At 51.4% G+C, this 23,315-nt stretch overlaps 1 protein-coding gene across 5 annotated transcripts in view; it reads left to right on the top strand.

Moving 5' to 3' along the window:
- Positions 1 to 23,315, top strand: part of SLC44A2 (solute carrier family 44 member 2) — a 49,664-nt gene that overhangs the window by 14,254 nt on the left and 12,095 nt on the right. For 2 of the 5 annotated variants that reach the window (XM_031659918.1, XM_031659920.1), the window contains exons 2-10: positions 11,597 to 11,645; positions 13,367 to 13,440; positions 13,566 to 13,650; positions 17,783 to 17,867; positions 18,000 to 18,110; positions 18,200 to 18,260; positions 18,351 to 18,474; positions 18,592 to 18,675; positions 18,768 to 18,880. In XM_031659918.1, the coding sequence (XP_031515778.1) occupies positions 11,597 to 11,645; positions 13,367 to 13,440; positions 13,566 to 13,650; positions 17,783 to 17,867; positions 18,000 to 18,110; positions 18,200 to 18,260; positions 18,351 to 18,474; positions 18,592 to 18,675; positions 18,768 to 18,880 (786 nt within the window). Of the gene's footprint in view, positions 1 to 10,610; positions 11,019 to 11,596; positions 11,646 to 13,366; positions 13,441 to 13,565; positions 13,651 to 17,782; positions 17,868 to 17,999; positions 18,111 to 18,199; positions 18,261 to 18,350; positions 18,475 to 18,591; positions 18,676 to 18,767; positions 18,881 to 23,315 lie in introns of those variants that run through there. The other 3 variants (XM_031659915.1, XM_031659919.1, XM_031659917.1) reach the window with 3 other exon arrangements.

Genomic DNA, 23,315 nt, shown 5'->3' with positions numbered 1-23,315 from the left:
GCACCATGGGCATCTTCTTTCTCTCTAGGCCTCAGTTGATCTGTCTGTCAAATGGGGATAATGATAGAAGTTGCTGTAAAGATGAAATGAGGTGGGTTGGACATGGTGGTTCACACCTGTGATCCCAGCACTTTGGGCAGCCAAAGCGGGATTGCCTGAGCCCAGGATTTAGAGACCAGCCTGGGCAACATAGCGAAACCCTGTCTCTACCAAAAGTACAAAAATTAGCCGGGCATGGTGGTGTGTGCCTGTAGTCCCAGCTGAGATGAAGGATCACTTGAGCCTGGGAGGTTGAGGCTGCAGTGAGCTACGATGGTGCCACTGCTTTCCAGCCTGGGTGACAGTGAGACCTTGTCTCCAAAGAAAAAAAAAAAACGGATGAAATGAGGTGAACCATGTAACATTTTGTTATTTTATTGATTGATCAATTGATTGAAACAGAGTGAAACTCTGTTTCAACATACACAGTGAAAAAGACAGGGTCTCATTCTGCTTCCCAGGCTGGAGTGCAGTGGTGCAATCTGAGCCCTCTGCAACCTCTGGAGTGCAGTGGTGCAATCTGAGCCCTCTGCAACCTCTGTCTCCTCAAGCTCAAAGATTCTCTCACCTCAGCCTCCCAAGTGGCTGGGACTACAAAGGTATGCCACCACGTCCCGTTAATTTTTGTTTTTTGTTGTTGTTGTTTTGTTTTGTTGTTTTTGTAGAGACGAAGTTTTGCCTGTTGCTTAGTCTAGTCTTGATCTCCTGGACTCAAGTAATCCACCCCCTTGGCCTCCCAAAGTGCTAGAATTACAGGATTCAGCCACCATGCCCTGTCTCTATTTTACCTTTTTTTTTTTTTTTTTTTTTTGAGGCCGGGTCATCCTGATTGCCCAGGCTGGAGTGCAGTGGCCTGATGTCCAGCTCACTGCAAGCTCCGCCTCCCAGGTTCATGTTCTCCTGCCTCAGCCTCCGAGTAGCTGGGCTACAGGCCAGCTACCTCGCCCGGCTGGATTTTTGTATTTTTGAGTAGAGAGCCGGGTTTCACTGTATTGTTAGCCAGGATGGTCTCGATCTCCTGGCCGTAGTCCGCCCGTGTCGGCCTCCCAAAGTGCTGGGATTACAGGCTTGACCACTTGGCATGTTTTATTTTAGGGGCCGGGGCGGGCGGTAGCTCACGCCTGTAATCCTAGCACGTTGGGAGGCTGAGGTGGGCAGGTCACCTGAGGTCAGGAGTTCAAGATCAGCCTGGCCAATATGGTGAAACCCCATCTCTACTAAAACTACAAAAACTAGTCAGGCATGGCGGTGGGCGCCTGTAGTCCCAGCTACTCAGGAGGCTGAGGCAGGAGAATCGCTTGAACCCGGGAGGCAGATGTTGCAGTGAGCCAAGATTGTGCCACTGCACTCCAGCACAGTGAGACTCTGTCTCAAAACGGTACAGCGGTGGCTCAAGCCTAACAATCCCAGCTTTACTGGGGAGAATGGCCGGATCGAGGTCAGGAGATGCGAACCATCCCACAGCTAACAGTGAAACCCAGTCTCTACTAGAAAATAAAATAGCGAGGCCCGGTGGCGAGCCTGTAGTCCCAGCTACTCCCGAGGCTGAAGGCGGAGAATGGCGTGAACCCGGGGCCGGGCTGCGTCGAAGCTGAGATCCGACCACTGCACTCCAGCCCTGAGCTAAGCAGACTCCGTCTCAAAAAAAAAAAAAAAAAAAAAAAAAAAAAATTGGGCGGGTCTTGCTCTGTTGCCAAGGCTGTAATGCAATGGTGCCATCACAGCTCACTGCAGCCTGTAACTCCTGGGCTGCAGTCACCTCCCACCTCAGTCTCCCTGGCAGCTGGGACTACAGGCACGGACCACCATGCCCAGCTTGTTCTTCTTTTTTTCTTTTTTTTGAGACGGATTCTCTCTCTTGCCCAGACTGGAGTGCAGTGGTGCGATCTTGGCTCACTGCAAGCTCTGCCTCAGCGTTCTGCCATTCTCCTGCCACCTCAGTCTCCCGAGTAGCTGGGACTATAGGCGCCCGCTACCACACCTGGCTAATTTTTGTATTTTAGAGTAGGGCAGAGCTTTCACCATGTTAGCCAGGATGGTCTCCATCTCCTGACCTTGTGAGCCACCTGACTCGGCCTCCCAAAGTGCTGGGATCACAGGCGTGAGCCACCATGCCCGGCCGCACCTGGCTAATTTTTTTGTGTATTTTAGTAGAGACAAGGTTTCACCGTGTTGCCCAGGCTGGTCTCGAACTCCCGAGCTCAGGCAATCCGCCCTCTTCGGCCTCCCAAAGTGCTAGGATTACAGGCATGAGCCAACGTGCCCGGCCTTTTCTTCCTAGTATACATTCAGGGCTATTGAATAAAGAATTTATCCTTTCCCTGCAAATTCTACATGTATCATGTATACAATTCTTTTTTTTTTTTTTTTTTTTTTTTTTTGAGACAGGGTCACACTCTGTTACCCGGGCTGGAGGGCAGTGGCACAGTCACAGATCCCTGAAACCTGAACCTGAACCTCCTGGGCTGAAGTGATCCTCCCACCCTAGGCTTCCCCAGTAGCTGGGACTACAGGCACATCATACCCAGCTAATTTTAAAAAATTCTGGCCAGGCACAGTGGCTCACACCTGTAATCCTAGCACTTTGGGAAGCTGAGGCGGGTGGATCGCTGGAACTCATGAGTTCGAGACCAGCCTGGGCAACATGGCAAAGCCCAGTCCCTACAAAAATTACAAAAAATTAGCCGGGTGTGGTGTTATGTGTCTGTAGTCTCAGCCACTTGGGAGGCTGAGGGAGACTGGCTTGAGCCTAGCGGGTAGAGGTTGCAGTGAGCCGAGATTGTGACACTGCACTCCAGCCTGGGGGCAATAGAGCCAGACCATGTTTAAAAAAAAAAAAAAGTGTTTTTTGTTTGTTTGTTTGTTTGTTTGTTTGTTTTTTGAGCCTCAGAGCCTACTTTGGCTCAGGAGGCTGCTCGATTTGCAATACAAAAAAAAAAAAAAATTTGTAGAGACGAGATCTCAATATATTGCCCAGGCTAGTGTTGAACTCCTGGACCCAAGCAATTCCCTTGCCAAATGTTGGGATTACAGGCGTCAGCCACTACACCTGGCCTGAGATTCATTTAAGTATAAAATTAGCAAATCTCCACTGGACACAGTGGCTCATACCTGTAATCCCAGCACTTCCGGAGGCCGAGGTAGGTGGATTGCCTGAGCTCAGGAGTTCACGACTAGCCTGGGCAACACATTGAAACCCCGTCTCTACTAAAATACAAAAAATTAGCCGGACGTGGCGGTGTGCGCCTGTAGTCCCAGCTACTTGGGAGGCTGAGGCAGGAGAATCACTTGAACCCAGGAGGCAGAGGTTGCAGTGAGCCGAGATCACGCCACTACTCTGCCCTGGGTGACAGAGCGAGACTCCATCTCAAAAAAAAAAAAAAAAAAAATTGCAAATCTCTAGCCTGGGCAACATGGTGAAATCCTGTCTCTACAGAAAAATCCAAAAAATATTAGCTGGGTGCAGTAGTGTGTGCCTGTAGTCCTAGCTACTTGAGAGGCTGAGGTGGGAGGATCACTTGAGCCCAGGAGGTGGAGGTTGCAGTGAGCCAAGATTGTGCCACCACACTCCAGCCTGGGCAACAGAGTGAGGCTTTGTCTAAAAAAAAAAAAAAATTCCCAGGCACTGTGGCTCGTGCCTGTAATCCCAGCACCTTGGGAAGCTGAGGAGGGCAGATCACCTGAGGTCGGGAGTTTGAGACCAGCCTACTGAACATAGTGAAACCCTGTCTCTACTAAAAATACAAAAATTAGCCTGGCATAGTGGTGTGCGCCTGTAATCCCAGTTACTCGGGGGAGCTGAGGCAGAAGAATCACTTGAACCTGGGAGGCAGAGGTTGCGGTGAGCCAAGATTGGGCAGCAGAGCAAGACTCCATCTCAAAAAAAAAACAACACAAATTAATTTTTTAAATACGTGCCCTTGGGAAATTCTAGGCTGAGTTTTTATTTTCAGTGTTCACTCTATATACATGGATTATATATTGTGGCTATTCATTCAACAAATACTTATTAAATGTCTGTTTTATGTCAGATGCTATGCTGTATACTGGGGACGCAGCCTGAATGAAAGACACATAAGTCCCTGTCCTTATGCAGGCAATAGGCAAGAGGGTAGATAATTAACAATCAATAAGCAAATGTGTAACGTGTCAGATGGTGATAAGAAGCAAAATTTATCACATCTGTAATCCCAGGGCTTTGGGAGGCCAAGGTGGGAGGAAGGCTTGAGCCCAGGAGTTTGAGACCAGCCTTGGGCAACACAGCGAGACCCTGTTCTACAACAAATTTTAAAACTAGGCAGGCATGGTGGTGCGTGCCTATAGTCACAGCTACTTGGGAGGCTGAGGTGAGAAAATCACTTGAGCCCAGGAGGTTTAGGCTTCAGTGAGCTATGATTGCTCCACTGCATTCCAGGCTGAGTGACGAAGCAAGACTCTATTTGATAATAACAACAAGCAGAAAGTCATAGGGACCAGGTATAGTGGCTCAAACCTGTAATTCCAGCACTTTGGGAGGCCCAGGTGGGCAGATCACTTGAGGTCAGGAGTTCGAGACCAGCCTCGCCAACGTGGTGAAAGCCCGTCTCTACTACTAAAAATACAAAAATTAGCCGGGCACGGTGGCATGTGCCTGTAGTCCCAGCTGCTTGGGAGCCTGAGGCAGGAGAACCGCTTGAACCTGGGAGGCAGAGGTTGCAGTGAGCTTAGATGGCACCACTGCACTCCAGCTGGGGCGACAGAGCGAGACTCTGTCTCAAAAAAGAAAAAAAAGAAAGAAAAAAATTAAAGAAAGGGAAAGGTCATAGGACTGAGAGGAAAGGGATGGTGGGTTTTTTGTGTGTGCGTGAGTTATTTATTTATTTATTTATTTATTTATTTATTTATTTATTTTTGAGACAGAGTTTCGCTCTTGTTGCCCAGGCTGGAGTGCAATGGCACGATCTCGGCTCACTGCAACCTCCACCTCCCAGGTTCAAGCGATTCTTGTGCCTCAGCCTCCTGAGTAGCTGGGATTACAGGCATGTGCCACCTTGCCCCGCTAATTTTTGTATTAGTGGAAATGGGGTTTCTCCATGTTGGTCAGGCTGGTCTCGAACTCCTGACCTCAGGTGATCTGCCCACCTCAGCCTCCCAAAGTGCTGGGATTATAGGCGTGAGCCACTACACCTGGCCTCACCCGGCTCATTTTTGTACTTTTAGTAGAGATGGGGTTTCACAGTGTTGCCCAGGCTGGTCTCGAGCTACTGGCCTCCAGTGATCTGCTTGTCTTAGCCTCCCAAAGTGCTAGAATGACAGGTGTGAGCCACCACGCCCTGTCAAGGTGGTATTTCAGGTGAGGAGTGAAGGCAGTGGAGTTGTATGGACGTCTGGGAGAAGAGCATTCTAAGCAGAGGGACCGAGCAGCTAGTGCAAAGGCCCTGAGGTCAGACCATGCCTGCTGAGTGTGGGACGTACCCAGGAGGCCAGTGAGGCTGGAACAGAGTAAGCCATGGAGAGAGAGGAAGCGGTTGAGGGCAGGAAGGTGACAGGGCAGATCACACAGGGCCTTGTGGGCTGTGGCGAAGAGTTGGGCTTTTTCCTTGGAATGAGGCGGGAACCATGGAGGTTTCTGAGCAGAGCAGGGATGTGCCCTGACTTACGTGTGCACAGATGTCTCTGGCCGCTATAGGGACAATAGAAAGTGTCTGTGTTGGTCCTGGCATAGTGGTGTGCGCTGTGTGAAAGGGTAGGTGCTTGAGGAGCAGGTGAGAAGAGGTTGGATTCTGGATAGCTCTGAAGGCAAGCAGAGAGGTAGCCCAGGTTCCTGGCCGGAGCACGTGGGAGGATGGAGCTGAGTCACTGGATAATCAGAGGCTTGGGCAGGCCAGGCGCGGTGGCTCACACTTATAATTACAGCATTTTGGGAGGCTCAGTTGGAAGGATCCCTGAGGCCAGGAGTTCTAGACCAGCCTGGGCAACATTGTGAGACCCCCCGTCTCCACTAAAAATACAAAAAATTACCTGTGTGTGGTGGTGCATACCTATGGTCCCAGCTACTCAGGAGGCTGAGGTGGGAGGATCGCTTGAGCCCAGGAGGTCAAAGCCACAGTGAGCTATGATTGTGCCATTGCACTCCAGCCTGGGCGACAAAGTGAGACCCTGTCTCAAAAACAAAAAAGCGGCCAGGTGCGGTGGCTCACGCCTGTAATCCCAGCACTTTGGGAGGCCGAGGTGGGCGGATCATGAGGTCAGGAGATCGAGACCATCCTGGCTAACACGGTGAAACCCCGTCTCTACTAAAAATACAAAAAATTACCAGGGCATGGTGGCGGGCGCCTGTAGTCCCAGCTACACGGGAGGCTGAGGCAGGAGAATGGCGTGAACCCAGGAGGCGGAGCTTGCAGTGAGCTGAGATTGGGCCGCTACACTCCAGCCTGGGCTACAGAGCGAGACTGTGTCTCCAAAAAAAAAAAAAAAGCTTGGATGCCGCCGCACTGAGTATGAGATGCCCACATGTGTTGGGGGGAGACAGATGTCATATGGGTGTGCAGCTCAGAGACAAGGGTTTCCTGAGGGCTCAATTTTTGGGATTCCTCAGTGTGAAACTGGTGGGTGGGGCCTGAATAAAATGTCCCCAGGGCACCCCATGTAGTTGGGAATGGAAGAGGCCTGTGGCTCGCCTTCTTTGTCCGCTGCTTGGAATGGGTAGGGTGAGACCAGCTAGCCTTTGGGCTGCCAGAGACTTTGAGAACCACAGGGCTTCCTTCGGAGTCTGGGTCACCCCAGGGCATGATTTGGTGCCTCGGGCCTCGCCTGTGGTCCAGGTGTTTAGACAGGGCCCCTCTGCTGGAGGCAACTAGGAGAAAGGCGCCTTTTTTTTTTTTTTTTTGAGACTGAGTCTCGCTCTGTCGCCCAGGCTGGAGTGCAGTGGTGCGATCTCGGCTTACTGCAAGCTCTGCCTCCCGGATTCATGCCATTCTCCTGCCTCAGCCTCCCGAGTAGCTGGGACTACAGGCTCCTGCCAACACGTCCGGCTAATTTTTTGTATTTTTAGTAGAGACAGGGTTTCACCGTGTTAGCCAGGATGGTCTCAATCTCCTGACCTCGTGATCCGCCCGTCTCGGCCTCCCAAAGTGCTGGGATTACAGGCTTGAGCCACCGCGCCCGGCCTGAGAGGGAGCCTTTTTAAGGATAAGCTGAGTTAGTGACCAGAATCCTGCCTGCGAGTCCTAGAGTCTAAGGCAGCAGCAGCAATTATTGGACACTAGGCGGCCGGGCGCGGTGGCTCAAGCCTGTAATCCCAGCACTTTGGGAGGCCGAGACGGGTGGATCACGAGGTCAGGAGATCGAGACCATCCTGGCTAACACGGTGAAACCCCGTCTCTACTAAAAAATACAAAAAACTAGCCGGGCGAAGTGGCGGGCGCCTGTGGTCCCAGCTACTCCAGAGGCTGAGGCAGGAGAATGGCGTAAACCCGGGAGGCGGAGCTTGCAGTGAGCTGAGATCCGGCCACTGCACTCCAGCTTGGGCGACAGAGCCAGACTCAGTCTCAAAAAAAAAAAAAAAAAAAAAAATTATTGGACACTAACTGTATATGATCACGCTGAACGTATAAGCTCATGCTGTCTGTGTACTCCCAACACCAAATGTATATTCCTGCTGAGGATACCTCCATGCCACCTGTATAATGCATGTTAACCAAATAATCGGCTGCACTATAAATATCTATAAATATTCAAGTAGGGCCAGGTTACCTGCAATCCCAGCACTTTGGGAGGCTGAGGTGGGAGGATTGCTTAAGGCCAGGAGTTTGAGACTAGCCTGGGTAACACAGTGAGATCCTGTCTCTATTTTTATTGTATTGTATTTTATGTTTTTTGAGACAGAGTCTCGCTCTGTCACCCAGGCTGGAGTACAGTGGCATAATCTCGGCTCATTGCAACCTCCACCTCCCAGGTTCAAACCATTCTCCTACTTCAGCCTCCCCAGTATCCGGGATTACAGGTGCCCACCACCACGCCTGGCTAATTTTTGTATTTTTAGTACAGACAGTGTTTTGCCATGTTGGCCAGGCCAGTCTTGAACTCCTTACCTCAGATGATCTGCCCGCCTTGGCCTCCCACGGTGCTGGGATTACAGGCGTGAGCCACCGCGCCCAGCCCGTCTCTATTTTTTAAAATAATAATAATAAAAATAAATAAATTCACAAGCGGCCTCAAAGTTGGGAGATACTGGCTGCGCTCAGTGGCTCATGCCTGTAATCCCAGCACTTTGAGAGGCCAAGGTGGGTGGATCACCTGAGATCAGGAGTTTTGAGACCATTCTGGCCAACATGGTGAAACACTGTCTCTACTAAAAATACAAAAATTAGCCGGGTGTTACGGCACGCGCCTGTAATCCCAGCTACTCCAGAGGCTGAGACAGGAGAATTGCTTGAACCCGGGAGATGGAGGTTGCAGTGAGTCGAGATTACGCTACTGAACTTCAGCCTGGGTGAAAGACTCTGTCTCAAAACACACACACACAAAAGTTGGGAGATACAGTGAGATCAGTTGTATTTTATTTTTTAATTTTTATTTGTTTTTTGAGACAGAGTCTCACTCTGTAGCACAGGTTGGAGTGCGGTGGTGCAATCTCGGCTCCCTCAACCTCTACCTCCCTGGCCCAAGCAATTCCCCTGCCTCGTCCTCCCCAGTAGCTGGGATTACAGGCCCACGTCACTACGCCAGGCTAATATTTTTGTATTTTTAGTAGAGACTGGGTTTCACCATGTTGGCCAGACTGGTCTCAAACTCTTGACCTCAGGCAGTCTGTCCACATTGGCCTCTCTAAGTGCTGGGATTACAGGCATGAGCCATAGCACCCAACCAGTGAGACCAGTTTTAGTACGCAAAGGAGTATATAATCAGCACGTGGGTGGATAGTTGGTGTGGGGGTATACAGTAGGCATGGGGGTATACAGTAGGCATGGGGGGTGCGGCCAGCTGTACCATGCTGGTATACTCCCATAGTATACACCCATGATGGCTGTATACCTCACACAAACTGTATACCCTTCACCCCTACTATACACCCACAAACAGATTAAGTGCCTCTGTGATAATTATATACATCCATGTTACCTGTGGCTTCACTGACCATATGCCCCATACTTGCGGCATCCCATACCTGCTCTGTACCCCTATGTTGATTGAACACCGTTACAGTGATCATACAGTATACCCATTGCCAACTGTGAACCCTGATACTAAGTGTGTACCCCTGGTATGCCATGCCTGATCTATGCAGTGTTTTTCTTTTTTTAGATTTTTTAAAATTTAATTAATTAATTAATTTTTTGAGACAGAGTCTCGCTCTGTCGCCCAGGCTGGAGTGCAGTGGCGCGATCTTGGCTCATTGCAACGTCCGCCTCCTGGGTTCAAGTGATTCTGCTGCCTCAGCCTCCCAAGTAGCTGGAACTGCAGGTGCGCACCACCATGCCCAGCTAATTTTTGTGTTTTTCGTAGAGATGGGGTTTCACCAAGTTAGCCGGGATGGTCTTGATCTCTTGACCTCACGATCTGCCCACCTTGGCCTCCCAAATTGCTGGGATTACAGGAGTGAGCCTCCACACCCAGTCTATTTTCTTTTTTCCTTATTCTTTTTTTTTTTTTGAGACAGAGTCTCACTCTGTCCCCCAGGTTGGAGTGCAGTGAGGTGATCTTGGCTCATTACAACCTCCACCTCCTGGGTTTAAGCGATTATCCTGCCTCAGTTTCCCAAGTAGCTGGGATTACAGGCATGTGCCACCACACTGGCTAATGTTTGTATTTTTAGTGGAGAAGGGGTTTTGCCATGTTGGCCGGGCTGGTTTCAAACTCCTGATTGCCGGTGATCCACCCACCTCAGCCTCCCAGAGTGCTGGGATTACAGGCGTGAGCCACCGTGCCTGGCCTATGCCTGCTCTTTGAGGTCAGTTTTGGTTTCATACTTTAGCCTCATTTTGCAGTTGAGGAAACTGAGGCTTAGGGAAGATAAGGCCTTTTTAAGTATCTTCTAGTTCAGAGGGTGCAGAAGGAACATTTGAATTAAGGGCGACCCAGGAGGATGTGGGCTTCAGAAGGGTGGAGATTGGATCTCTCTGGTGCCTCACTGTACATGGTGCCCCGCCCAAGGCCTGTACCCACTAAGGGCTGAATAAATGCTTGTTCTAAGGCCAGGCCCAGTAGTGCAATTGGGGGCCACGGTGGGAGGAGCCCACAAGTCCAGGAGTTAAAGATGAGCCTGGGCAACATAGCAAGATCCCATCTCTACAAAAAGAATTAAAAATTAGCCGAGTGCAGTAGAGCACCTGTAGCTCCAGCTACTTGGGAGGCTGAGTCAGGAGGATGGCTTGAGACGGGAGGTTTAGACTGCGATGAGCTGTGATTGCACCACTGCACTCCAGCCTGGGCAACAGAGGGAGATCCTGTCTCAAAAAAAAAAAAAAAAAAAAAAGCAGACAAAAAGAAAACTCATTTCCTGCACAGGTTGGAGAAGTTTTCAGCCCCAACACTCCACAGTTGGTTGTCTGGGTTTGGGCCGTGGGCTGTTTTCCCTGCCAGTGCCTCAGTTTCCACACCTGCAAAACGGAGTCACAGAAACGCTCTTTCAGGGTGGCTAGGGGTTCTGGGCGGTGTCGCCCGGTGGCAGAGTGTTCCCGGGGTGAAGCCGCAGGGTTCTCGGGTGGGGGCGGGGAGGGCTAAATCCGGCCGGCCGGTGAGTGGCGGGAGCAGCTGCCGCCCCGCCCGCGCCCTCCCGGGTCCCACAGTCTGGGCAGCTGCCCAGCTTGGGCCGGTCTGACCGGTTTGGGCCGCCCCGCCTGGCGCTGTGCTGGGAGGAGCCGCCGCCAGTCGCGCGGTCAGTGCCTCCCTCCAGACTCGGGAGGGCCGAGGGGGCGCGGGAGAGAGCGCGGGCGGCCGCCGGGGCTGGTCGCCTGCAGGGATGGGGGACGAGCGGCCCCACTACTACGGGAAACACGGTAGGCAGCGACCCCCGCCCACAGCCCCGGGCCGACCCCTCGGCCCCTCGGTGGGGGCCTCAAGAGGACATGGGGCGCAGGGAAGGGGGCTGGAGGGGGAGCGCAATTGCAAATCTGCTCCTGGAGCCTCCCTGCCATCAGCCAGCCCCCCTTACCCCACTTTTCCCCCGGAGCCTCGCAGACGACCCTCCTTACTCTCCCCCACCCAAAGGACCTGCCCCTGTAGCCCTCTGCCTGGCACTGCTGCCAGCGCCCCCTTCCCCCTATCCCATCTCAGACCTTCCCCGTCTCCACCTAGTTCCCTGGTGGCCACCATTTCAGCCCTCTTACCAGTGGGTGGCTGCCAGTTAATAAATTTGTTCACAATTAGTGATTCCTCCTTCCTCCCCTGTCCTGGCCTGCCAGAACTGGGGGCTTGGGTGTGGTCACCTGGAGGTGGGTGAGGCAGAAAATTCCACAGGTCTCTGAAATTCATTCTTGCCGAAGCAAAGACACCCCTAGGGGCTTTTGGGAGGGGGCGCTCTCCCAGCCCTGTCTTGGTTCAGGTCTCCAACCCCATCAATCTTTTTGACTTTCAGGAACGCCGCAGAAGTATGATCCCACTTTCAAAGGACCTATTTACAACAGGTAAGGGCTTTGGGTTTTGGAGGGTTCTCCCTGCTAATACTACCCCAATCCCTGTCTCTTCACACACCCCCACCCCCGATCTGTTCTCCAACAGTCTGGTGACAAATATTTGAAACTTGTTTTGTTTGTTTGAGACTTCGGAGTCTCGCTCTGTCGCCAGGCTGGAGTGCAGTGGCGCGATCTCGGCTCACTGCAACTTTCACCTCCCAGGTTTAAGCAGTTCTACCACCTCATTCTCCCGAGTAGCTGAGATTACAGGCGTGCGCCCGCTAATTTTTTGTTGTTGTTGTAATTTTAGCAGAGATGTTTCGCTGTGTTGCCCATGCTGTTCTCGATCTCTTGAGCTCAAAGCGATCCACCTGTCTTGGCCTCCCAAAGTGCTGGGATTACAGGTGTGAGTCACCACATCTGGCCTGGATTTAATTTTTACCATGTTCGTATTTTTTGTTTATTTATTTATTTTTGAGATAGAGTCTCACTCTGTCACCCAGGGTGGAGCGGTGCAAACTCAGCTCACTGCAACCTTCCCCTCCCGGTTCAAGCGCTTCTCCTGTCTCAGCCTCCCAAGTAGCTGTGACTACTCAGAGGCTACTCAGGAGACTGAGGCAGGAGAATTGCTTGAACCTGGGAGGTGGAGGTTGCAGTAAACTGAGACTGCTCTACAGTACTCCGGCCTGGACGACAAGAGTGAGACTCTGTCTCGAAAAAATAATAACAAAAAAATAAAATGCAGCCAGGCACGGTGGCTCACACCTGTAATACCAGCACTTTGGGAGGCCAAGGTAGGTGGATCAATTGAGGTCAGGAGATCAAGACCAGCCTGACCAACATGGTGAAACCCTGTCTCTACTAAAAATACAAGAATTAGCCGGGCGTGGTGGCGGGGACCTATAATCCCAGCTACTTGGGAGACTGAGGCAGGAGAATTGCTTGAACCTGGGAGGTAGAGGTTGCAGTAAGCTAAGATCGTGCCACTGCACTCCAGCCTGGGCAACAGAGTGAGACTCCCTCTCAAAAAAAAAAGACTAAGGCCGGGCGCGGTGGCTCAAGCCTGTAATCCCAGCACTTTGGGAGGCCGAGATGGGCGGATCACAAGGTCAGGAGATCGAGACCATCCTGGCTAACACAGTGAAACCCCATCTCTACTAAAAAAATACAAAAAACTAGCCGGGCGGCGTGGTGGGCGCCTGTAGTCCCAGCTACTCGGGAGGCTGAGGCAGGAGAATGGCGTAAACCCGGGAGGCGGAGCTTGCAGTGAGCTGAGATCCGGCCACTGCACTCCAGCCTGGGTGACAGAGCCAGACTCCGTCTCAAAAAAAAAAAAAAAAAAAAAAAAAAGACTAGCTTGGGCAACATAGCTAGACCTTATCTCTACAGAATATATATAAATTTTAAAAAATGTATGGTGGTGTGCACCTGTAGTCTCAACTACTTGGGAAGCTGAGGCAGGAGGATCGCTTGAGCCCAGGAGTTCGACGCTGTAGTGAGCTATGATTGTGCCACTGTCCTCCAACCTGGATGACAGAGTGAGACTCTATTGCACAAAATTAAAAAATGAAATGAAATAAAAATAAAAATGCATGTACATTTGGTACGGCATTCAAACCTCTCAGGAAAATTTGTCCAGATAATACATGGATGAGGGTGTTTGCAGAGGACAGATGGGCCCATGGTGCACATGGCACCAAGGCTTCTCCAAACGCTGCCCCTCTGCTCCCCAGGGGCTGCACGGACGTCATATGCTGTGTATTCCTGCTCCTGGCCATTGTGGGCTACGTGGCTGTGGGCATTATAGGTGAGTAGAGAACGGGGCAGGACTTGGAGTTCCAGGGTGGGCGGAGGCAGCCATAGCCTCTGGAGTGGGAACACGGCTGGATCTCAGGAGTGGTAGTGTCTCAGTATCCCTGGATCTTTCCACAGCCTGGACTCATGGAGACCCTCGAAAGGTGATCTACCCTACTGATAGCCGGGGCGAGTTCTGTGGGCAGAAGGGCACAAAAAACGAGTGAGTTGACTCCTTGGGGCATGGGGGGGGGGGCTAGGGAGGAGGGGGCAGAAGGTTCTAGGCATTTCCCATCTCCCTAAGTCTACTTAACAAGTGCTTACAGACTGGGCGCAGTGACTCACGCCCGAAATTCCAACACTTTGGGAGGCCGGGGCAGGAGTATTGCTTTAGGCCAGGAGTTCAAGACCAGCCTGGCCAACATGGCGAAACCCTGTCTCTACTAAAAATACAAAAATTAGCTGAGCATGGTGGCACACGCCTGTAATCCCAGCTACTTGGGAGGCTGAGGCAGGAGAATCACTTGAACCCAGGAGGCAGAGGTTGCAGTGAGCCGAGATCACGCCACTGCACTTTAGCCTGGGGGACAGAGCGAGACTCAGTCTCAAAACAGACAAACAGCTGGGCGCGGTGGCTCAAGCCTGTAATCCCAGCACTTTGGGAGGCCGAGACGGGCGGATCACAAGGTCAGGAGATCGAGACCATCCTGGCTAATCCGGTGAAAGCCCGTCTCTACTAAAAAATACAAAAAAAAAAACTAGCCGGGCGAGGTGGCGGGCGCCTGTAGTCCCAGCTACTCCGGAGGCTGAGGCAGGAGAATGGCGTGAACCCGGAAGGCGGAGCTTGCAGTAGGCTGAGATTCGGCCACTGCACTCCAGCCTGGGCGACAGAGTGAGACTCCGTTTTAAAAAAAAAAAAAAAAGAAAAAGAAAAATTAGGTGGATGTGGTGGGGGCGCCCCTCTGGTCCCAGCTACCCAGCAGGCTGAGGTGGGAGGATCGCTTGAGCTGGGAGGCCAAGGCTGCAGTAAGGTTTAATTGTACCATTGCACTCCAGCCTGGACGACAGAGCGAGACCTGGTCTCAACAAAACAACAAGAAAACAAGTACTGATAAAAGTTCCACCACCCTCAGCCACTAGTCTAGTCCTTGGGGACATACAGCTCTAAATGAGATAGTAAGCATCCTGTTCTCCGGCAGCGCACATTTTAAGGGCGGGAGAGACTGAGAGGGGACAGTCCTGGATCAGACGTCAGGTGGTGATGAACAGGAGAGACAGCAGAGCAAACACAGCCTGAGTGGCGTCACTTCCTGGCTCTGTGACCTAGGGCAGGTGTCTCAATCTCTCTGAACCTCGTTTTCCTCATCTCTAAAATGAGGATCATAACGGTCCCACCCTCATCGGGCTATTTTGATGGTTAGATGTGCCAATACATGTACAGAGCTTAGAATGCCACCTGGCATCGCTGGGCACGGTGGCTCACACCTATCATCCCAGTGCTTTGGGAGGCTGAGGTGGGAGGATCAAGACCAGCCTGGCCAACATGGTGAAACCCCGTCTCTACTAAAAATACAAAAAAATTAGCTGGGCATTGTGGTATGTGCCTGTAATCCTGGCTACTCGGGAGGCTGAGGCAGGAGAATTGCTTGAACCTGGGAGGCAGAGGTTGTAATGAGCCGAGATCATGCCACTGCACTCCAGCCTGGGCAACAGAGCAAGACTCCATCTCAAAAAAAAAAAAAAAAAAAGAATGGCACCTGGCATAGAGTTGCTGATGCTGCAGTTTTTAAATTATTATTATTATTATTGTGAAACGGATTTCGCTCTTATTACCCAGGCTGGAGTGCAGTGGCGCAATCTCGGCTCACTGCAACCTCCATCTCCCAGGTTCAAGTGATTCTCCTGTCTCAGCCTCCTGAGTAGCTGGGATTACAGGCACATGCCACCACGCCTGGCTAATTTTTGTGTTTTTAGTAGAGATAGGGTTTTAGCATATTGGTCAGGCTGGTCTCGAACTCCTGACCTCAGGTTATCTGCCTGCCTTGGCTTCCCAAACTGCTGGGATTACAGGTGTGAGCAACCACACCCAGCCTATTATTATTATTACTATTATTATTATTATTATTTTGACACAGTATCTCACTCTGTCAGCCAGTGGCAGGATCATAGCTCGCTACAGCCTGGAACTCCTGGGCTCAAGCAATCTTACCACCTGGGCCTTCGAAAGTGCTGGCACAAGACAGGCCTAAGTCACCCTGCCTGGCCCTATATAAAATACCTTTTTTTTTTTGAGACGGAGTCTCGCTCTGTCACCCAGGCTGGAATGCAGTGGCACCATCTCGGCTCACTGCAAGCTCCGCCTCCCAGGTTCGTGCCATTCTCCTGCCTCAGCCTCCCGAGTAGCTGGGACTACAGATGCCCGCCACCACACCCGGCTAATTTTTTTTATTTTTGTAGAGACGGGGTTTCACTGTGTTAGCCAGGATGATCTCGATCTCCTGACCTCGTGATCCGCCCACCTTGGCCTCCCAAAGTGCTGGGATTACAGGTGTGAGCCACCATGCCCAGCCCATCTTTTTTTTTTTCTTTTTGAGACAGAGTCTAACTCTGTCGCCCAGGCTGGAGTGCAATGGTGCGATCTTGGCTCACTGCAACCTCTGCCACCCAGGTTCAAGCAATTCTCCTGCCTCAGCCTCCTAAGTAACTGGGATTACAGGTGCCCACCACCACACCCAGCTAATTTTTTTGTATTTTTAGCAGAGATGTGGTTTCTCTATGTTGGCCAGGCTGGTCTCGAACTCCTGACCTCAGGTGATCCACCTGCCTTGGCCTCCCAAAGTGCTGGGATTACAGGCGTGAGCTAACATGCCCAGCCACAGAAAATATCTTACAGGAAACAACAGTCCGGGCATGGTGGCTCATGCCTGTAATCCCAGTACTTAGGGAGGAGGATTGCTTGATGCCAGCCTGGGCAACATGGTGAAACTCTGTCACTACCAAAAATACAAAAAATTAGCCAGGTGTGGTTGCACACGTCTGTAGTCCCAGGTGCTCAGGAGGATGAGGTGGAGGATCACTTGAGCCCAGGATCACTAGAGGCTGCAGTGAGCCAAGACTGTGCCACTGCTCACCAGCCTGGGCAACAGAGAAAGCACACCGTCTCAAAAAGAGGTTGGGCACAGGGCTCTGCAGATATAAACTCACTTTGGGAGGTCGAGGCGGGCAGGGATCGCACCAGAGGTCAGAGTTCGGAGACCATCCTGGCTAACACAGTAATAACACGCCTCTACTAAAATAGACTAGTTAGAGATCATGTAGCACTGGTCTGGCATCAGGGAGTTGGGAGGCAGGGACACACTGGAGGCGGAGCTTGCAGCAGCCGAGATTGTGCCACTGCACCCAGTCGGGCTTACACAGAGCCGCAGACTCCGTCTTTTTGGAGACGAGTCTTGCCTCGTTACCCAGGTTGGAGTGCAGTGGTCAGAGCCCCAGCTCTTCCTCACCGCAGCCCCTCCCAGGTTCACGCCATTCTCTCGCCTCAGCCTCCCGGTAGCGACTGCATAGTCACCGCCACCACCGCCAGTTTTTGTATTTCTTTTTTTTTTTTTGAGACGGAGTTCATACAGTCACCCAGGCTGGAGTGCAGTGGCTGATCTCGCTCACTGCAAGCTCCACCTCCCCGGTCACTTCATTCTCCCGCCTCAGCCTCTCCTGAGAAGTTGGGACTACAGGCTCTTCACCACCAGCCTCGCTAATTTTTAGACATTTTAGTAGAGACGGGTTTCACTGTGGTCTCTGATCTTCCTGACTCCAGGATCCCAGCCTCCCAAAGTGCTGGGATTACAGGAGCCACCGCCTGCAGATGGGTTTCACTGTTGGGGCCAGGATGGTTCATCTCCTGACCTCGTGATCCACCACCCCAGCCTCCCAAAGTGCTGGACAGGCTTGAGCCTCTCCCTCAAGGCCTGCCGAGACTCCTGTCTTGTGCAAACTGTTTCTACTACAGGGTGGTTAAGAGTTCAGTGGTGGCTTACACCTATAATCCCAACACTTTGGGAGGCGAAGGCAGGTGGATCACTTGAGGTCAGGAGTTTGAGACCAGCCTGGCCAACATGGTTGAAACCCTGTCTCTACTAAAAATACGGAATTAGCCAGGCTTGGAAGCGGGCACCTGTAATCCCAGCTACTCGGGAGGCTGAGGCAGGAGAATCGTTTGAACCCAGGAGGCGGAGGTTGTAGTGAGCCAAGATAGTGCCATTGCACTCCATCCTGGGCAACAAGAGCGAGATTTCGTCAAAAAAAAAAAAAAAAAAAAGAAGTCTTAACCGTTTCCATTCTCCCTTCTCCAACTCCAGGAACAAACCCTACTTGTTTTATTTCAACATTGTGAAATGTGCCAGCCCCCTGGTTCTGCTGGAATTCCAATGTCCCACTCCCCAGGTAACCTGTCCCCACCATTCCCTTTTTCCTCTCCCCACTTTCCATCCTTTTCCCCCTGTGAATGTGGGCTGGGACCTCTGTCCTGAGCGGTCTGTCCCAACCCCACCCAATCCCTTCCTTCTCCCTGCCCAGATCTGCGTGGAAAAATGCCCCGACCGCTACCTCACGTACCTGAATGCTCGCAGCTCCCGGGACTTTGAGTACTATAAGCAGTTCTGTGTTCCTGGCTTCAAGGACAATAAAGTGAGTTGTAGACTGTCCTGAGAGCCCAGGTATGGGCAGCGGCAGTGTACTAGCCTTGGGGACTCACCTCCCTCCATCTCTCTTGGCAGGGAGTGGCTGAGGTGCTTCGAGATGGTGACTGCCCTGCTGTCCTCATCCCCAGCAAACCCTGTGAGTCAGGGGATCCCAGGAGACTCAGGTGGGGACGGGGAGGCTGTGCAGAGGCTCAGCCTGACTGGTCCCATCCTCTGCTCCATGCAGTGGCCCGGAGATGCTTCCCCGCCATCCACGCCCACAAGGGTGTCCTGATGGTGGGCAATGAGACGACTTATGAGGATGGGCATGGCTCCCGGAAAAACATCACAGACCTGGTGGAGGGCGCTAAGTGAGGAGATTGACGCACCACACCGGGGTCGCACTTTCCTGGGAGGGACAGGCATCCCCTGGGGTTGACCTGATCACAGAAGAGGGTCTGACCTGAGCCTCGGTCTCCTTCCCCCAGGAAAGCCAATGGAGTCCTAGAGGCGCGGCAACTCGCCATGCGCATATTTGAAGATTACACTGTCTCTTGGTATTGGATTATCATGTAAGTCAGGAGGGGAGGGGCCTCTCCCCTGGCTGCCCCTTCTAAGCCTGGCTGGGGGTGGAGTCTGTTCATGACCATTTTCTTTTCCCCAGAGGTCTGGTCATTGCTATGGCAATGAGCCTCCTGTTCATCATCCTGCTCCGCTTCCTGGCTGGCATTATGGTCTGGGTGATGATCATTATGGTGATTCTGGTGCTGGGCTACGGTAGGTTACCCCCTCCCTGTGACTCCTTTTTCCTGAATCTGCACACTGCCCTGCCCTTTCCCATGGAAATGGCCCATCAGGGAAAAAAAAGAAAATGTCAGGCTGGGTGCGGTGGCTCACACCTGTAATCCCAGCACTTTGGGAGGCCAAAGCGGGCAGATCACTGAGGTCAGGAGTTCGAGCCCAGCCTGACCAACATGGAGAAACCCCATCTCTACTTAAAATACAAAATTAGCTGGGCATGGTGGTATATACCTGTAATCCCAGCGACTAGGGAGGCTGAGGCAGGAGAATCGCTTGAACCTGGGAGGCGGAGGTTGCAGTGAGCTGAGTTCACGCCATTGCACTCCAGCCTGGGCAACAAGAGTGAAACTCCGTCTCAAAAAAAAAGAAAAAGAAAAAATGTCTCAGCGCTGTAGTTAAGGATGCATACTATGGTAGCAGAATAGCAGAGGTTCAAATCCTGGCTTTGCCAATTCCTTGGGCAAGTGCCTCAACCTAACTGTGCTTCAATTTCTCTTTTATTTTTATTTTTATTTGAGACCTAGTCTCACTCTATTGCCCAGGCTGGAGTGTAGTGGCGCGATCTCTGCTCACTGCAAGCTCTGCCTCCCGGGCTCACGCCATTCCCCTGCCTCAGCCTCCCAAGTAGCTGGGACTACAGGCACCCGCCACCACGCCCGGCTAATTTTTTGAATTTTTAGTAGAGACGGGGTTTCACCGTGTTAGCCAGGATGGTCTCGATCTCCTAACCTCATGATCCACCTGCCTCTGCCTCCCAAAGTGCTGGGATTACAGGCGTGAGCCACCGCGCCCGGCCTCTTTCTTTTTTTTTTGAGATGGAGTTTCGTTCTTGTCGCCCAGGCTGGAGTGCAATGGCGTGATCTTGGTTCAGTGCAACCTCCGCCTCCTGGGTTCAAGCAATTCTCCTGCCTCAGCCTACTGAGTAGTTGGGATTACAGGCATGCACCTCCACACCCGGCTAATTTTGTATTTTTAGTAGAGACGGGGTTTCTCCATGTTGGTCAGGCTGGTCTCGAATTCCCGACCTCAGGAGATCTGCCCACTTCAGCCCCCAAAAGTGCTAGGATTACAGGCATGAACCACCATGCCTGGCCTGCTTCAGTTTCTTTCTCTATAAAATGAGGGTAATTTATATTTCTAGTTGGCAAACTAAATGACAAGGAGGTAATGTGCAGATAAAATATGTGTAGGGGCCTGTTTAGTTCAGGCCTATGGAATCCAGAGGCACAATATTGTGCTCAACAAAACAATGCTTCATATTTTGGATTTTTGTTGTTTTTGAGTTTTTGTTTTGTTTTGTTTTGTTTTGTTTTGAGACAGAGTCTTGGTTGCCCAGGCTGAAGTGCAGTGGCACAGCCTCGGCTCACTGCAACCTCCGCCTCCCGGGTTCAAGCAATTTTCCTGCCTCAGCCTCCTGAGTATCTGGGTTTACAGGTGCCCAACGCCATGCCTGGCTAATTTTTTTTGTATTTTTAGTAGAGACGGGGTTTTACCATGTTGGCCAGGCTGGTCTTAACCTCCTTGTGATCTGCCTGACTTGGCCTCCCAAAGTGCTGGGATTACAGATGTGAGCCACTATACCCAGCCTTGATTTGTTTTTTTGGGACAGTCTCACTCTGTCACCCAGGCTGGAGTTCAGTGGCATAATCACAGCTCACTGCAGCCTTGACCTCCTGGGCTCAAGTGATCCTCCCAAGTAGCTGAAACCACAGGCATGCACCATCATGCCTGGCTAAATTTTAAATATTTTTGTAGAGACAGGCGCTCCCTATGTGGCCCAGGCTAGTCTTGAACTCCCTGAGCTTGAGCAATCCTCCCGCCTTGGCCTCCCTAAGTGTTGGGATTATAGGCATGAGCCACCATGCCCGGCCCATATTTTGATTATTCCTTGAACTTTCCTAGAAGAAAAATGCTTGGTAATCCAATCTGGGACACTTATAGTAAAATATTCATATTAATAGTGGTTTCTAGCCTGGTGCGGTGGCTCACGCCTGTAATCCCAGCAATTTGGGAGGCTGAGGTGGGTGGATCACCTGAAGTCGGGAGTTCGAGACCAGCCTGACCAACATGTAGAAACTCTATCTCTATTTTTATTTTATTATTATTATTATTATTATTATTATTTTTCTTGAGACAGAGTCTCGCTCCGTCGCCCAGGTTGGAGTGCAGTGGCACAATCTTGGCTCACTGCAAGCTCTGCCTCCTGGGTTCACGCCATTCTCCTGCCTCAGCCTCCGAAGTTGCTGGGACTACAGATGCCTGCCACCATGCCCGGCTAATTTTTTTTTTGAGATGGAGTCTCGCTTTGTCACCCAGGCTGGAGTGCAGTGGTGCGATCTTGGCTCACTGCAAGCTCCGTCCCCCGGGTTCACGCCGTTCTCCTCCTTCAGCCTCCCTTGTAGCTGGGACTACAGGTGCCCACCACCACACCCGGCTAATTTTTTGTATTTTTAGTAGAGATGGGGTTTCACCGTGTTAGCCAGGATGGTCTCGATCTCCTGACCTCATGATCTGCCTGCCTCAGCCTCCCAAAGTGCTGGGATTACAGGCGTGAGTCACTGTGCCCGGCCTTATTATTTTTTTTTTGAGACGGAGTCTCGCACTGTTGTCCAGGCTGGAGTGCAGTGGCACAATCTTAGCTCACTGCAACCTCTGCCTCCCGGATTCAAGCAATTCTCCTGCCTCGGTCTCCTGAGTAGCTGAGATTACTGGCCCCCACCACCACGCCCAGCTATTTTTTTTTTTTTTTTTTTGTATTTTTGTATTTTTAGTAGAGATGGAGTTTCGCCATGTTGGTCAGGCTGGTCTCGAACTCCTGACTTCATGATCTGCCCGCCTTGGCCTCCCAAAGTGCTAGGATTACAGTTGTGAGCCACCACACCCGGCCAACCCCATCTCTATTAAAAATACAAAATTAGCTGGGCGTGGTGGCGCATGCCTATAATCCCAGCTACTTGGGAAGCTGAGGCAGGAGAATCACTTGAACTTGCGAGTTGGAGGTTGCCGTAAGCCGAGATTCTGCCATTGGACTCTAGCCTGGGCAACAATAGTGAAACTCCGTCTTAAAAAAAAAGAAAACAGTGGTTTCTAGGCAGGTTTATGCCTGTATCCCAGCACTTTGGGAGGCTGAAGCAGGAGATTCACTTGAGCTCAGGAGTTTGAGGATGCAGTGAGCCATGATCAAGCAACTGCATTCCACCCTGGGCAACACGGTGAGATCCCATTGCCAAAAATAAATTTAAGGCCAGGCACCGTGCCTCACACCTGTAATGCCAGCACTTTGGGAGGCTGAGGTGGGTGGATCACTTAAGGTGGAGTTCGAGACCAGCCTGAACAACATGGTGAAACCCCATCTCTAATAAAAATACAAAATTAGATGGGCATGGTGGCGCATGCCTGTAATCCCAGCTACTTGGGAGGCTGAGGCGGGAGAATCTCTTGAATCTGAGAGGCAGAGGTTGCAGTGAGCTGAGATCGTGCCATTGCACTCCAGCCTGGGCAACAGAGTGAGACTCTGTCTCAAAAAAAATTAAATAAATAAATAATAATAATAATTTTTAAATTATCTGGGGGCCGGGCACAGTGGCTCCCGCCTGTCATCCCAGCACTTTGGGAGGCCAAGGTGGGCAGATCATGAGGTTAGGGGATTGAGACCATCCTGTCTAACAGGATGAAACCCCATCTCTAGTAAAAATACAAAAAATTGGCCAGGCTTGGTGGTACGTGCCTATAGTCCCAGCTACTTGGGAGGCTGAGGCAGGAGAATCACTTGGACCTGGGAGGCAGAGGTAGCAATGAGCCGATATCACGCCACTGCACTCCAGCCTGGGTGACAGAGAGAGACTCCGTCTCAAAAAAAAAAGAAAAAAAATTAGCTGCATGCACCTGTAGTCTCAGCGACTTGGGAGGCTGAGGTGGGAGAATAGCTTGAGCCCAGGAAGCTGAGGCTGCAATGAGCTATGATGGCACCACTGCAGTCCAGCCTGTATGACAGAGGTAGACCCTGTCTTAAAGTAATAGTAATATACTCAATGCAACCAAAAAAATAGTGGTTTCTAGCTGGGTGTTGGCATTTTAGGTAGCTTGATTTTTTTTTTTACTTTATCTCCCAAAGTGCTGCAATTACAAGCATGAGCCACCACACCATGCCTGTCTTTTTTTTTTTTTCAAACGGAGTCTCACTGTCGCCCAGGCTGGAGTGCAGTGCAGTGGCGCAATCTTGGCTCACTGCAACTTCTCCTTCCCGGGTTGGAGTGATTCTCCTGCCTCAGCCTCCCAAGTAGCTGGGACTCAGGCATGTGCCACCACGCCCAGCTAATTTTTTGTATTTTTAGTAGAGATGGGGTTTCACAGTGTTAGCCAGGATGGTCTTGATCTCCTGACCTTGTGATTCACCTGCCTTGGCCTTCCA

The sequence above is a fragment of the Papio anubis genome, chromosome 20 (genome assembly GCF_008728515.1).
Source record: "Papio anubis isolate 15944 chromosome 20, Panubis1.0, whole genome shotgun sequence".
In the NCBI taxonomy this organism is placed as follows: Eukaryota; Metazoa; Chordata; class Mammalia; order Primates; family Cercopithecidae; genus Papio; species Papio anubis.
Note: the sequence above shows the minus strand (reverse complement) of the source record. Positions and strands in the feature narration are given on the sequence as shown.